The 16,720-nt window shown below is 36.9% G+C and overlaps 1 protein-coding gene across 1 annotated transcript; it reads right to left on the reverse strand.

The window, feature by feature from the left end:
* Nucleotides 1–217: 217 nt before the first annotated feature.
* Nucleotides 218–727, reverse strand: LOC110932532. The gene has a single exon (XM_022175859.1). The coding sequence runs from the start codon at nucleotides 725–727 to the stop codon at nucleotides 218–220; it is 510 nt and encodes a 169-aa protein (XP_022031551.1).
* Between the last annotated feature and the right edge of the window lie 15,993 nt (nucleotides 728–16,720).

A 16,720-nucleotide genomic window follows, 5' to 3' on the forward strand; every position in this document is an offset into this window, starting at 1 on the left:
CGGTCCGGGGCCATGGTACGTTTACCCTGAGCGACCGGCTTAACGCCTGGGAGCGTTGAAAGTTTGTGTTCTGCTTTATTACGGGGGACTCCTGTCATGTCAAAATGCTCAAAAGCGAAGATGTCCACATTTCTTTTTAACAGTTGCTTTAGGTCGTTTCTAACTTCTGGAGACAAAGTGTCCCCGATCGTGACCATCTGGTCCGGATGGCGTGTGCTTAGTACCCATCTTTCTGGCCCGTGGCTCCGGTGGGCCCTTGGCGGCATCTTTTGGTACTCAGTATTTCTCCAATCTTGTCACGAAACACAGTAGCAGTACCTCGCGGTGTAGGAAACTTCATGAAACCTCTTGCCATGGAGACTATGGCATCCAATTTTCCCAGGGTGAATCTTCCGATTATCACGTTGTGGTATGACTCAGCGTGGACCACAAGGAAGGTCAGGAGTATGGTTCTTTCTTTAGGTGACTGCCCAAAAGTTACCGGGAAAGTGATCTGACCGATAGGGTCGACCTTTTCCCCTGTGAACCCTTTGATGGGGGCGTGTACTGATTCAAGCAACTTTCTATCTTCTGGTTGCATTGTGTTGAAGCAATGCTCATAGATAATGTCTTCCGAGCTCCCGGTGTCGACCAGGATTCGCCTCATGCGGTAGTCTCCTACTGCCGCGGATATGATCAGGGCATCTGTAGTGAGGTGCAAGTCCTCCATACGAGGTTCTATGGTCATTGTTGCCAGCATCCAAGGTTCGAGCGTGGAGAAACTCCGTTTTGCCCCCTTCCCATATCCGCGTGTACCATGTTCAATTCACGCGGCCTCTTGCCTGCCGCCTTGTCACTTTCTTCCTTGACGACCGGCGGGCCTTGCTTGATATCTCTTACTAGGTGTGCCAATTTGCCCGACTTTACAAAATATTCGATTTGTTTCTTAAGCTGAAAACAATCGTTGGTGTCATGCCCGCTCCCTTTGTGGTACTCACAGTATTTACTCGTATCCTTGTTAGGGTTATCTTTCAATGGTTTTGGTGGGTTAAACCTGAGGTTTTCTGAGGCTAAAATTTCAGCCGGTGTCTTGCTTAAGTTGGGGTACTCGGATCGAGGTTTCGACGGCTCATTCCTTGAATGGGAGTTTCGGTGTCTGTCGTACCGCGCGTCTTTGTCGTTTCTCTGGTATCGACCTCCCCTACTTTTGCCTTTAGATCCCCGGTGATCTTTTTCCTCCTGGTTCTTTAGGGCTTCTTTCTTCCTATTGGCTGCATGGCTAGCTGCTACTGCCTTCTCTTGTATGACGTATACTTTGGCTATTCGAAGTATTTCATCGATTGTTGGGGGTACACCGTCCCTTCCATGTAGCGTTCTCAGTAACTCGTCATCATTGACCCCCTGAAGGAAAGCTCCACATGCCAGATCATTCGTTACGCCCGGGATCGCCAGGCTTTCCTTGTTAAATCTGATGATAAAGTTTTCTACCGTCTCATTATCTCGCTGACGGATGTGGAGGAGCTCGTTTCTATCTTTCGTGTGTCTGCGCTGCTGGCTAAACTGTAAGATAAACTTTGATTCTAAATCTTCAAAGCTGTCTATTTCACCTGTGGGCAGGCTATCCTACCAAACTCGGGCCGCGCCCACTAGCGTTTGTACGAACATTTTGCACCATAAGGGCATGGACCAACAGGCCACTTCGCCGGCGCTCTTGAATAAGTTGAGATGATCATCCGGGTCGGCGAGACCATCATACTTGCCAACCGTTTGGGGCATCTTGGGTTTTTCCTTGATAGGATCCTCGGCGATTCTTCGAGTGAATTTAGACCGGAACGTCGCGTCTATCGGCTTGTACGGTCTGGTAAGTTCGTCTTCTTCCACATTTATAGGCTGTGCTGGTAGGGCGTCCATACCCGGGGCAGTTCCCACTATAGGGTTGGAGTTTCCTATTGGAGACACCCGGGGCCTGATCGTGTTTCCCCTGTCGTACATAGGCTCAGCCGTAGGCGGAGTCTAGGTATAAACCGGTTGCGGCGTTGGGACACTCCACCAAGGCGGCATGTAAGCCGCGTACGGCGATTGAGTGCTACCTTGGGTTGTTCTCTGGAGCGGATACGCCGAACCCCCGTACGAGGGTAAATATCCGTAAGGGGGTGCATAACAATATCCAGGGAAGTATATTTGGTTTCCTGGTGTGATGGGGGCGTTCATGATTTCGGCCGGCATAACGACCGGCTGATGAGGCGGCGTTGATAATGCCGCGGTAAGCGCCGCAGAGTATAGCGGTGGCATCGAGTTGGAAGTCAGAGGTTGATAGTATTGAGGCCTGCTAGTTTGTGGTGTGATGGTGCTGGGGCTTGCCGATGTGATAACAGGGACGGAGGAGAGGCGTGAAGCCTGTGCACTAGTAGTTGTCACTGGGGTGAACATATTACCGTTAGTTCCCCCTAACTCCCTTGATTGCAATTGTGAGGGCATGTAGAGAAATGGACTCGTCACCAGAGTCTGGGAAGAGACGGTGGTGATGTTGTCAAAACCTGGCGGTGGTCCTTCTGCCTCGAACTCTGGGTCCAGCGACCTTGTAACGGCTGGGGAAGACTGTGTGGTGGCACCGAGGCTCGTCCCCAACGTCAGGTTATTGTTTGTCATCGTTTGATCTACTACGTTCTGATCACTTGCCATGAGGTTCTGTCACTGAATAGGTCCCACGGATGGCGCCAATGAAGAAACACTGACCTATGCGGTGATTATGGGTTAGGGCTTCGATGATTAGTGACCCGAACGCTTGGCTGCAAAACAGAAACACCGTTAGGACTCGTTACAGGAATGGGGTTATTCCTGTAACCACCCTCCGGCGTGAGAATAAGTCTCGGTTTATGGAAGTAAAAGGAAATTGGGAAGAGAAAGTTATATGAGAGCAAGATGATTATACCTTATACGTTTACCTTTATTTATAGGTTTTCCATTAGGGTTTCCTCTAACCTAGGATATATTCCGATAAGTTAGGGATTTACATGATCTTCCCGAAAAGTTGGAGATTTGGTTGTGTAACTTCCATGCGGACATGGAAAGTTCTAGAATAATCATTTATATTTATATTAAAATAATAGGTTGTAACCGGGTCGGGTTGACCGATGCGGGTCACACCTCGTCACCACGTCACACAGGGGCTTTATGGGGCGTTATATCACTAGAGTTCGTAGTCATAAAGCCCCTACCCATCAATACCTAATTATGAATTTTCAATTTTATTAATTAATTATAAAAAACCTTGCTTAAATTTGATTGGTTAAAGTTTGAAAACCTCCCCCCATACTAGCGCTATATATATCATGCCTCACTAATTTTTTTGTCTCACAAAGCCCTTCGTAATGGTGTTTGAGGCTTTATAGGGGCTTTATGTGGGTGCATAACGCCCCACTACACATTGTCTAAGGAGAGATAACTAGAGAGATATTGATCACACAATTACAATAACATCAAGAACTCACGAATTCGTTCATACTCTCTCTTTCTCTCTCTGTCTCTCTCAAACATGTTCATCAAAAACCTTTGAAAGCATGTGTTATTATTTTATTTAATGACAATTCGATTAATGCAAATTAAATTTTCCGATCTGCAAGTATTCCAGGTTATAACCTAATATAATTATATAATGAATTTGAATGTTTTCCCGTGACCAATGAAATTTAAGGCCCTCAAACTTTCCTTTAACTAAGTGAAGGAATCTAAACATTCCAATGGACTGTTATAAAAAACCCATTATCTTTTTACATTCCAATTCTATAAACAAAAATTTACCAACCAAACATCTCATCAATTTTCAAAGGATTCCATTCCAATTCCCTTACGAAACATTCTATAAACCAAAAGACCCCTAAATATTTTGCTATTGGGATTGCCTTTGGTAACATAAGTGAAAATTGAGATTTTTATTGACCAAACTGTTAGTATAGATTATTTTAAGGGGTAAACTGCTTTTTACGTCATTTAAGTTTGAGCAAAATTTCAGGCACTATGTTTTAACTAACGAAATTGCAACGGTGTCCTTTATGTTCTAATTTCTTTACAAGCGGTGTCATTTCTCCTTAAAAAGATTACAAACATAAAGAACATCCGTTGTAAAGAAATTAAAACATAAAGAACACCGACTGTAAAGAAATTTGACCATAAAAGACATAGATTGTAATTTCGTTGGTTAAAGGACAACACATGGAATTTCGCTCAAACTTAAAAGACTAAAAATACAATTTACCTTTATTTTCAGCCTAATTTGAATAATTAAAATCCAATTTTTCTATTTTTTTAAAACACAAGTTACACGAGCATTCTAGAAATTCTCACCGATACAATCGCGTAAACTTGATTTTCCACACTTCAATTCCTAAAATACTTTAAACTAGGGAAATAATATAAACAAACACAAAATTATCTTAAAATAACAATTTACAGAATAACAATGGTAATAGAAAGTTACAGGAAAATATGCTGGTGGCACGATGATACTCCAGTAGTCCGTCAGTGATTTAAATTTGCCGTTCAAAAAAAATTATATTTTTAACAATGCTAGTAAATGAAAGTTATTCTGGAAATTGTTATTTTAAGATAAGTTTGTGTTAGTTTATATTGTTTTTCTAGTTCAAAGTATTTTTAGGCAATAAAGTGTGTAAACTCTTAACCAACAAACAAATGTAAATAGTTTTTTTTCATGAAGAAGAATACGTAAGAAAACTCTTGTTTTGAACAGCTTAACTTGCATTATTTTAGTTATAAAAAATATAAATGAAAGTTGTGTTCATTTTTTATTACCATGACTCCCTACTTCATTCTGTAGTGTAGGCCCCAATAAAAAAACCATTGTGCCCTCTCAGGTCACCATTGAAAGACAAAATGATCGAGTTAATTTCATTTTACACCTTTCACTGCCAAAAATACTTTAAACACAAAAAATAGAATCAAAGCAAAAAAGTTGTCTTAAAATAACAATTAACAGGGTAAAAGAAACTTACTGACAAATAAATGACAAAAAAATAATAATTTAAACTAATATACTATTAACTAATAAATAATTGTATATGTTTTATGAAAAAAAATACTTACCTACAGGGGCGGATGTATAGTGTAAGGAGGGGTAGCGCGAGCTACGGCTCAACTCCGTCTTCGTAGCGTAACTTGTTTTTTCGGTTTTATATAAAGGATATCTCTAAAAAATGGGATACTTTAATTTATTAAAATTCAAATTTTTATAAGCCCAAACCTTTTACAACATCAAACTTAATAATTAAGCCCAAATGATATAGTCAACCCAAATTAAGAATAATATAATTGAAAGAGGGCCAATGGATAAACTTAGCCTAAACCTCAAAACAATAACATATCTTTTTGTATGGCAACTAAGTTGGAAACAGAACATCACAGCGAATTGCAATCATCCCAGTGTCCCTGCTGATGCTCCTTTGACCGGCGTTGAGAAACTTTTAAGGACAAATGTTGTGGTTTATGCGGTCGAAAAATAAACTTTTGATAAAATAAAACACGACAATGTGATGGAATGATTTCAAGCTATGAAAACAAGAAGATGACAAATCTATTAGGTACTAGGATATCACCCGTGAACTTCACGAGTTGGACCATTTCAATTTTGTAAAAAAAAAAGAAAGAGAAAAAACACTTTAAAAGATACCTGGTAACCATTTACATCAGCAGACGAGTACCAACTGTTATTACCATTTTTGGTGTAAACAAAATATTATCAAATTTTCAGTATCATAAATGTTCAAGTGTCTAAGCACTAGGAAAAAATATTTAGTGAAATATTGATGATTTGTATGACAAATTAAATGAACATATCTAAATATGTAGCCTAATGCATTGACTAAGGATGAAAGAATAACATATTATTTGTTAGCAAATAGTAAGTAAACAATTGATTAGAAGCTACATAGACGAAATCATACATGATGTGAAGGCTGTTTAGTATATTTAAATAGTATAACTACGTACGAATGGTACAAAAGTAATTGTAAAGTAGTGAACTCATCCCAATTTGACACGAATTACGTGAAAAATACATATAATATATCATCAATTAAGCACATATATACTATATAAAGATTTTAAATACAATAAAAGACATTCATTCCTTTGACCATCGAAACTTAGCTCATGGTACATCTCTTTTCTTGCAGTTTTTTACTTGACAGTAGATTTATTATTATTCTGTAGCAGTTTGATATTTTAGTAGATGCTCATTGTCGCAGCCCCCGACCCCACCCCGGGACCGGGCGCTGTGAGAGCGAACTGGTGGTCATGGGCGGCTCTTTAGGTGTGCGGGGAGAACTTCCGCACAAGGCCCGTTTTTTCAAGGGGCACGAGATTTTTTTTAAAAAGTTCGATATATACATGTTATTTAAAAAAAAATTGTACACACATGACAAATCCAATATAGAGGCCCATTATCAAAAGATTCGTTTTTTTTTTTTATAATTTACCCAACTTAATAATAGGTTCATTGGGCCCAATCCAATACTAAAATGATTAAAAAAAAGGCACGCAAAGGAAACTGGACGGTCGGCAGCAGGAAAATCGAAGGGAGTAGGGACGGACGATTTGGAAATTAAAAGCACTGCAGCAGGAAACTTCCGAATTCCGATTGAATACGCTTATACGCAGCAAGAAACTTTCTGATTGAATAGCAGGTGAACTTCCGATTGATATTTATAGTACTGTTCGTTTAATATATTGAAAGTTTAAAGTTTGATTTTGATTTTTGAACATTAGAATTTAGAAGTCAGAACCCATCATCATCATTCATATTCATATTTAATAAATATTATTTGAATATTATGAGTTAATTACACAAATGGGTCCTGTGGTTTATAACTAATTTCGCCTTTGGGTACTAACTTTATTTTTTAACAGGTTTAGGTTCTATGGTTTCAATTTTGTAACACCTTTGGGTACTAACACCAAAATTAGTTAATTAATGACCAAAATACCCTTGCATTTTTTTTTAAGTTTATCAATGTAACACATTTGGGTATTAACACCTAATTTTATTTAAGTTTAAATCAATTTTACAAAATTTATTTTTTTTTATTTTCATCTTTTTATTATATCTCTTAATTAACAAAACTCTATTTATTTTTTTTTATTTTCATATTTTTATTAAATTTCTTATTTAACATAAAATCTATTTGTTACACCAGTATTTTTTTTAAATAGATATTTTAAATAAAATCTACTAGCTATATAGTTTTATGTAAATTAAATTTCTTACTCGTTTTAAATAATGTAAACCTTACTCGTTTTCAATTTTGGATTGAAATTATTGATAATAATAAATATCTTTCATGTAAACAAATTTAAGCCTTTTTTTTAACTCGTTTTTTTTTCATTTACATTTTACTATTTTAGAAATATATTTAATTTACATAAAACTATATAGCTAGGTATTTTAGATAAAACTATATAGCTAGGTATTTTAGATAAAACTAAAAAAATTTAAGCCTTTTATTAACTCGTTTTTTTTTTGTAAAAAGATATTTAATTTACAAAAAAACTATATAGCTAGTAGATTTTACTGGTGCAACTAGTAGATTTTATGTAAATTAAATATCTTTCTAAAATAGTAAAATGTAAATGAACAAAAAAACAAGTTAAAAATGGCTTATTTTTTTTACATGAAAGATATTTATTATTATTATTATTATTATTATTATTATTATTATTATTATTATTATCAATCATATATATCCAAAATTGAAAACGAGTAAGGTTTACATTATTTAAAACTAGTAAGAAATTTAATTTACATAAAACTATATAGCTAGTAGATTTTATTTAAAAAATCTATTTAAAAAATATTGGTGTAACAAGTAGATTTTGTGTTAAATAAGAAATTTAATAAAAATATGAAAATAAAAAAATAAATAGATTTTATGTTAATTAAGAGATATAATAAAAAGATGAAAATAAAAAAAATAAATAGATTTTGTAAAATTGATTTAAACTTAAATAAAATTAGGTGCTAATACCCAAATGTCTTACATTGATAAACTTAAAAAATCAAGGGTATTTTAGTTATTAATTAACTAATTTTGGTGTTAGTACCCAAAGGTGTTACAAAATTGAAACCATAGAACCTAAATCTGTTAAAAAATAAAGTTAGTACCCAAAGGCGAAATTAGGTATAAACCACAGGACCCATTTGTGTAATTAACTCGAATATTATTTATAGAAGTACTGTTCGGATAATTTGTTGATGTTATTGTTGATTGTTGAAGATCAAATATTATTTTGTTGATTGTTGTCGTTGGACATCAGAACCCGTATCGTATATTGTCGTATTGATTAAGTGTTGTCATTTTTTTAGGCGTTAATGAATAATGGCTCCTAAATAAACCTCCGGATGGCAAAAACGTCAAAAAAGGAAACGAGCGGATGAATTGATGAAGTCTTAGATAATATAAATTGTGAAAAGTTGATCCAACAATTTTGCTATGAAGAACGCAAGGAGGGCTGCACGAATCATTGGTTAGCTATTAACGTATTATTTATTACGGTATGTAACTCATTAGAATACTATGATTTTGTGATTATCGTAATTGCATTGTATATCGAATACTACAATTTTTGTCATTTTCGTAATTATGTTGTTTATCGTTAAAGCATATGGGCCCATTTTTCGAGCTCGAACATGGTACGTGAATTCTCAGAGACGCCACTGCTGGTGGTATCGGAGTTTATTAAATTGTGCAGCGGAATTATATCATCAAGATCATAGTTAGGAAATAATTTCAGAGTTTGCAAAACACCAAACTTTTTATATTAAACAAATGGGCTAAAAACCCATATTCCATTTATAATGCATTTATAGGGATAAATCCCAACTTGCTAAAAATATAACTTATTCTTTTACTTAGGTAACTTATAGCCACTTTATTTAAGCCTTCAGTGCTACATAGCTGGCTTCTAATAGCTTCACATCAAGTTACCTGAAACGCGTTTTAAAAACATTTTATCAGCAAGAAATACTGGCGGGTTCATTCCATGTTATAAAAAGACACATTGTTATAACTTCACAGTATTACGGGTAATTATAATGTTTTTATCTAACAAAACACCAAGTATTTGTCACTCGACGGATCTGTGACTATGGTCATATCACACATTCGCTAACCCGTTGTCCAGTTGTGAATATTATCAAGTACTGTATACAAACCCCATAATACTGACAGTAGATTTATTATTATTCTGTAGTAGTTTGATATTTTAGTAGATGCTTATTGTCGCAGCCCCCGACCCCACCCCGGGACCGGGCGCTGTGAGAGCGAACTGGTGGTATCGGTGTTTATTAAATTGTGCAGCGGAATTATATCATCAGGATCGTAGTTAGGAAATAATTTCAGATTTTGCAAAACACCAAACTTTTTATATTAAACAAATGGGCTAAAAACCCATATTCCATTTATAATGTATTTATAGGGATAAATCCCAACTTGCTAAAAATATAACTTATTCTTTTATTTAGGTAACTTATAGCCACTTTATTTAAGCCTTCAGTGCTACATAGCTGGCTTCTAATAGCTTCACATCAAGTTACCTGAAACGCGTTTTAAAAACATTTTATCAGCAAGAAATACTGGCAAGTTCATTCCATGTTATAAAAAGTGTTGGGATTGAACCCTAACAGAGGAACAGATAATGTAAAGCCAAAACCGGATCCCATCAGTGGACTCCTAATAAGCAGCAGTTTACTCTAATCTCTCCCCTTGACAGTGGTTATCTAACAGCTGATAAATGTTAAGTGCTGCTCAACTACAACAACTGATAAACCAAACTCTGATGATTACCTAACAACTGCTGAAGACAAACTCTGTTGCTCTATCTACTGCTGTTTCCTAAGTGCTGCTGAAGTTTCAAGCACTGCCCTCTCAAAGACTGATCACCTTTGAAGGAAGCACTGAAGACTCAACATCTGTGCTAAGGCTACAACAGTGGAACATGAAGCAGTAGTTTTCCTTATGTTTTGTATGTTAGTGAATATCAGATGTTACATAACAGTAGTTTGTATAGGACAGTATTTGTAGTTTGTTAGGTCGTTAGATGTCACTATCATGGTGACGTCAGCTGAAGTATATCAGTAGTTTGGTTTGCCTATAAGTATGACAGTACTCTGTACTGTTACACTTGATCGTTTTGAGTGAGTTCTTCTCCTCAATTCATCCTTTCATCTTGTGCAACCAACTCTGGTGTATCAGGCTGAGGGGGAGTTTAGATTGTAAGCTTTTACTGTAATCATTTGCTTTGTATCTCAATCATTTGACTCAATGAAAAGCAATTGTTTATCAGTCTATACTTTCCTTTGTTTGTGTTTACTTTGTTTGCAACTCATTTCCGCTGCACTTATTAGTTTTATGCAAACAAACACGAATCATGACAGCCTCAGATCCTAACAATTGGTATCAGAGCTTGGACAGTCAAATTCGATCTAACAATCAATTTGACATAACAGTTCAGCTCAAAATTCATTGATACTAAGGTTGGTTGCATTCAGTTGAAAAACAGAGTAATGAGCAAATCATGATCAAAATGGTTATTCAAAAACTCTGTAAATCAACCAAGATGTCATATGACACACAAATCTCACACAACAAATGTTTTCATACATATGTCACTTATAGTTTTCAGATTTGCAAAATATCTGATAAATTATGAGATCGTTAAATGTTTAAAAAATGAATTACAATTGTTGTTTCGATATTTGTGATGTTTGTTTTTAATAAACACTAAAGTATGTACCTCAGATCAGCAAAACTTGTGTTCATCTAAAACACCTGCATACTGCTGATATCGAAAAGAGGGAGAAAAACTTTAGTCAAAATCTCTCATGTGTTCAAAGGCATGTTGAGTGCCTACAAAAGGACCAAATCAACCTTGTCTAACACATATTGAGAAAAATAAAATTCAAAACAGTCCTAATCATAAGTAATGTGAAATCTGAACTAAAACATGTTCAAACATGGTCAGATCTCTTAAAACATTGCTTCAAAATGATTATGGACAAGGTATGTTCAAAATATAATCTCCTAGTGAGTATTTCTGAACATATGAATAATAAGGGTAAAAAGGAAAAAGGGAAATAAACAAAATCTTAAAGTGTGGCTATCTCAAACTTTTGAAATCAAAAGCAAAAGAGTATAAGCATAAAACACTCTTGAGGTTCAAATTAGATCATCAGTGGTCATTATGCAACTGTGTGCATTCATCAATACAGGAATTGATTCTGGTAACAATAGCATCTTCAGTGATGGTGCTTAAAAGGAATTTACAATCAATTGACAAGAAATTGACCCAAACAATGGTCAAAATAACTTGAGAATGATATGATCATGAATTTACTAGAAAATTGTCGGATCCTTTTGATTATTTTCAAAACTTCCTTTGATTTTTGTTAAGGTGTTTTCCTCTTAAATAAAAACCAGATATATTTCATTCCTTTATGAAATATATTTTGTTCTTTTACTCATTTTTAATAGTAAAAGTTCATCTCTGGTCTGGATGTAATTACCTTGTTTTTGTGTGTAATTACTATCCTTAAATCTGGTCAAAAGGAAATGACATACACACCAAGGTCATGTTAAGCTCAAAGTTAGGTTTTCACTGATCATAAATTGATTGTAAATTGACTTAGACTACTGAGATACTCATGCTCTAGTTCAGGTAATTAGACACAAAATGAGCAGCTCATGTAGAAATGTTTTCATCATCTAGGATGCTAAACCATTGTCTAAATAATAGACACTTGGCAAAACCTAGAACAAAAATTCCTGTAAACAACTGCTGGCAATTTAATCTTGATAATTTACATCTAAAATGTATTTTGTTAAGAATAGCGTTTCAAATGCTCAAACAGATGATTAGATAAGATACTGTGCTTTCACAAAGCAAAATCAAGTTCTACATCTGAACAAGCAGATGCTAACATTTTTGTCAAGAGTTGAAACACCGCTGCACTACCAGTTGTTGAGACAAAAAAAAAATCTTCATTATTCTACCACTGTTGTATCTAAAATGTTGTTGGGCTTTAACATCTGTTTTCTAAAGTCTGTCCACTGCTAAAGTGTCAACCTCTGTTCTTCAAAAACACTGATGTTAAAATCATTGTTTCAACCACTGATACATCCATTGTTTCATTTTATTACCGTTGTAACTACTGATGCTTGATCCATCAGTAGTTGTTAAAACAACTGTCTTCCATCATTTACCATTCCATCAGATGTTTGACACGTGGTCCGTTTTTAGCCTTCAGATCAAAATAACCGCTGCCACATCAGCAATCACTTTTTCCCTAAATAAAACCCTGATTAAATCCAAACAGAGGATTACACTGTCGAATTGAATTCCAAACATTCTCTTCACAAAACAGTTTCCCTCTCATAACTCCAAAAATCTTCTTCGATATTCATCATCAAAAATGACGAAGCCAAAATCGAAATCAAAAACAAAACCTTCATCATCTTCCTCCAAAACAGCAGAAGCCACTGAAATGGCCGCTGAAACCATGGAGATACGCTACAAAGCTCCACACAATTATGTGGGTATACTCACAAAACCCACCGATAACCACACATTCGACTCCATCCTTGACATTATTTCTGCATCAAAGTACAAAACTTTGATAACAGTAGACGCTCCTATTTACCTTGATACCCAGAGAGAGTTCTGGAAAAATGCCACCCTTGAAAAACAAGGAGATATCACCGCCGCCATCAACTCCTCGATACAGGGTAAGAAGGTAAAAATCTCTCCGAAATCCATCTCTGAAACCTTTAAACTCGATGATTTAAATGGAAAAACCTCTTTTACAAAAGATGAGTTGGTAAAGGATTTCATGAACAGGGGTTATGCAGAACAACCAAAGGTAGATACCCTACAAAAGGGTTACTTCCCTTCTGCACCCAGATTTTTATTTCACACACTGCTCATGTGTGTTTCAAATAAAACAACGTCCTTCAATGAGATACCAACAAAAATCCAATGCCTGGGGTATGCAATTTTAAACGACAAAAACTTTAACTACTCCCAGGTAATATTTGAGGATTTGGTAAAGAACGTTGATAATAAAGCTTTTCTGCTCTTTCCGAGATTTCTAAGCTATTATTTTGAACAAACATTTGTAGAGAAAGATGCAGAACTGCCCAAACAAGGTGTTTCATTCAAAATAAACTTTTTAACAAAAGAAACTTTTTCAAGAATGATGGCACCAATAAAATTAAAAACAAAAGAGGCTGAGCAGATTTTAGAAACTGCTACTGACCCTGAAGCAACCACTGCTGAGCCCACTGCTACAGGTGATCAAAGTAGCACACCCACTGCTTTGAAACCAACACCTGCCACCAAAAAGACCAAAAGAAAACCATCAAGAAAATCCACCAAACCCACACCAAAGGCAACTCTGGAAGATGAGATCCCAAAGTTAATGCCAGTGACAACACAAAAGTCACAAGAAACCACTGCTGCTACTTCCTCACAGCAGTTGGAAGAAAGATCTCAACCCCAGCCTAAAACTCCTCCTGCATCCTCACAAAAGGGTCAGGTTGTAAGCACAGGGACACCACATTATGAAGCTCTGTATCCACTCGGATCCATCTTCCACAGTCCTGATCCCAAGGACATGTCTCTTTCTACCCCCACACCCTCACCAATAATATTACCACAATCAATAATGCCCCTGTTGCATGCAGTTGATATGGCACAGACACAAACCAGTTCCTCTCAATCACTTATCACTGAGAGTATACATCCACAAGTGACTGGGTCTGATGTGCATACCTCTGCTATCCCAGCAACAGTTGAGGAGGTTACACCCCTTGAGTTACAAGTAACTCTTGGTGGTAGTTCAAGTGGAGCAGCAACTACAACTGATGGATCAACAGATCTTCAGTTGGACAGTTGTTTCATAACTAAGACTCCCTTGAAGGCAATTTCTTCAATGGCAACATCGGTAACCACCAGTGAGTTAAATATAACCACTGGTACCATCAAAGGTTTATCGATTGCTGAAGAAAGAAGTCCCCAGTACCAAGAACAAAGGGCATCAATGGATGATTTTTGGGATTCACTTCCTAAGTCAAACATTGATACAACCACTGCTGGTGGGGATTCAGATGATCCTGTTAATTCAGGTGATGATTCAAGATATAAGGAATTGACGGCCAGAGTTGAAAACCTGGAATCTTCAGTTGCAGAAATAAAAGATGTGGTGCAGCAGCTGTTACAAGCTCAAATAGCCCAATCATCTGCTCCTCCTGCTCAAGCACTTGCTCTACAAGCATTTGCTGCAAATGAGCTATGGAACATCCTCCAACCACTGCTTGAACAACAACAACAAATGACTGCTAAAAAGCATGCTCTTCAAGTGCAAATGTTGACCAACATGGTTGAATCTCGATTCAAAGATACTCAAGCTGATATCAAGGCTATAAAGGCCAGCATTCAACAGAATGCTCAAAGTGAGAAAGCTCCATCTGCCATTTTCTTAATGGATACACACCTGGCAGATAATGCCAAAAAGGGGGAGAAAAACAGGTTGAAAAAGAAAGGTATAGAAGATGGGATGCACATTGAACCTGAGAAACCCAAAACAGCTGATACACCAGCAGTTACAAAAACTGCTGCAAGTAGCCAAACAGCTGCCATCTCATCAACACACACACCTCCAACACACACTACCTCATCACACACCATCACAACTACTGTTCCACCACCATCTGTGTCTACAACACAAAAATCATCATCAAAACCAAAAACCACCATCATCCAAAGCCACACCACCACTGCCTCCTGCCATAAAGCAGAAGACAGCAGATGTTACAACATCTGCTGTAGTGACAACAGTGATTGAAGCACCAGTTGTTTCAACCATTGTTAGTCAATCACAATCCACTGCCATCCAATATCAAACCACTGATCCACCCAAAACATCATCAGCCTCTTCTTCAAAAAGGAGAAGGGTCTTCATTCCTGATGATGAGTCACCACCACCATCACCACCTTCAAATATCATTTCCCATTCTCCATCCTCTGCTCAAAAGAAGAAGACATCTGCTGACATATCAGCAGTTGTAATGACAACAGCAGTTGAGACACCAGTTGTTTCAACCACTGTTAGTCAGACATCCACCACTGCCCAAATTCTTCCTATATCACAACCACAGCTCCTAAAAAGAAAAAGAAAGCCAATCACTGCTGATGAAGGTAGTCATGATCCAAATGCTGCAAAGTATCCACTGGAACTGGAAGCCATCAAAGATGAGATGAGGCAGTTTTACACAGAAGCAGGCCCATCAAAAAAAAATTCTCCTCACTCATCGGCTATATAGCTCCAGAAGATATAAATGATTATCTCAAGATAAAGGCAAGGCAAGCTAAAGTTAAAGCCAAGGTTGACAGTGAGAAAAAAAGGCTAAGCGAAGAAGGCATTGCGAATAGACTGGAGTTCTACCTTGCAAAGGTTAAGCAGATGGAAGAATATGCACAAGAGCTAGACAAAGAAAAGGCTGATCAAAAGAAGAGATTGAGAGATCAACTTCTAGCCTTCATCATGAAAGAAAAGTTCTATTCTGCTGAAGAATCCTAGTTTAAAGAATGGCCTTTAGTAGCTTTGAAGCATGAGGCTGAAAGGATCCAAAGAATCAAAAATGATCCCTCAAAGAAGAAAACTGCTCCAAACTGGAGTAAGTACAAAAGACTCATTGCTGATCTCACTGCTGAGTATAAAAGAAAGAAGAGGGAGTTGGTGGATGCTAAGATAGGCACTGCTGAAGCCATATCAAAATGGTCTAGGCAACAAACTGATGAAGCTTATGAAAGACTTGAGAAGCAGAGGATGAAAGCCTCTAACTCTCCTAAAAGGTCTAACTACAAAAAGCTTCAAGAGCAAGTCAAACTTTTCGAAACACAGATCAGCACAGCAGAAGATTTTGTCACAAAGCTGAGTAAAGAAAAGAAGGAAATGCTATCTGCTGGAGTAGATAAGAACAAAGAAGCTGAACAGATTGAAGAAGCTATGAAGAAAATAGCTTCAGATAAAGAAAGATTGGCTAAACTACAAGTCCTTGCCAAAAAGGTTAAAGTAGTAAGCCAAAAGTCATCAGCAGGCATCACAAACAGTGAGCTGATTGACAAAGAAGTTGAAGCAGATATAGCTGAAGCCAACAAGATCATTGAACAAGCATTCATACGAGTGTCTGAAGCTCATGATGCTGCTCTTCACTTCTTCAGGCCAATCACTTCAAGTTCATCAGATAATAAAGCTCTCCCAAGAAACCCATTGAGTTCAAAAATACTAAAGTGGATGTCTGATCAAAAGACCCACAAATTGACTTTGCTCAGATTCAATGGTGATGTGAAGCATATATCAAGGAATCAGGCACTAGGCCTAGGTGCTGAAGATCTACAGGATCTCCTTGAGCTTACACTGTGCAGGGATGAGGATGATACAAGTTCCAAGGATTTTGAGGAAGATTTTAAAAGAAAAGCAATGGAACTTCTGATGAAAAATAAAGGTCCTGAATAAGGAAGCGTTTTGGCATTATCTGTTCCAGGGGGAGATTGTTGGGATTGAACCCTAACAGAGGAACATATAATGTAAAGCCAAAACCGGATCCCATCAGTGGACTCCTAATAAGCAGCAGTTTACTCTAATCTCTCCCCTTGACAGTGGTTATCTAATAGC

Source organism: Helianthus annuus, chromosome 6, assembly GCF_002127325.2.
Source record: "Helianthus annuus cultivar XRQ/B chromosome 6, HanXRQr2.0-SUNRISE, whole genome shotgun sequence".
Lineage (NCBI taxonomy): Eukaryota > Viridiplantae > Streptophyta > Magnoliopsida > Asterales > Asteraceae > Helianthus > Helianthus annuus.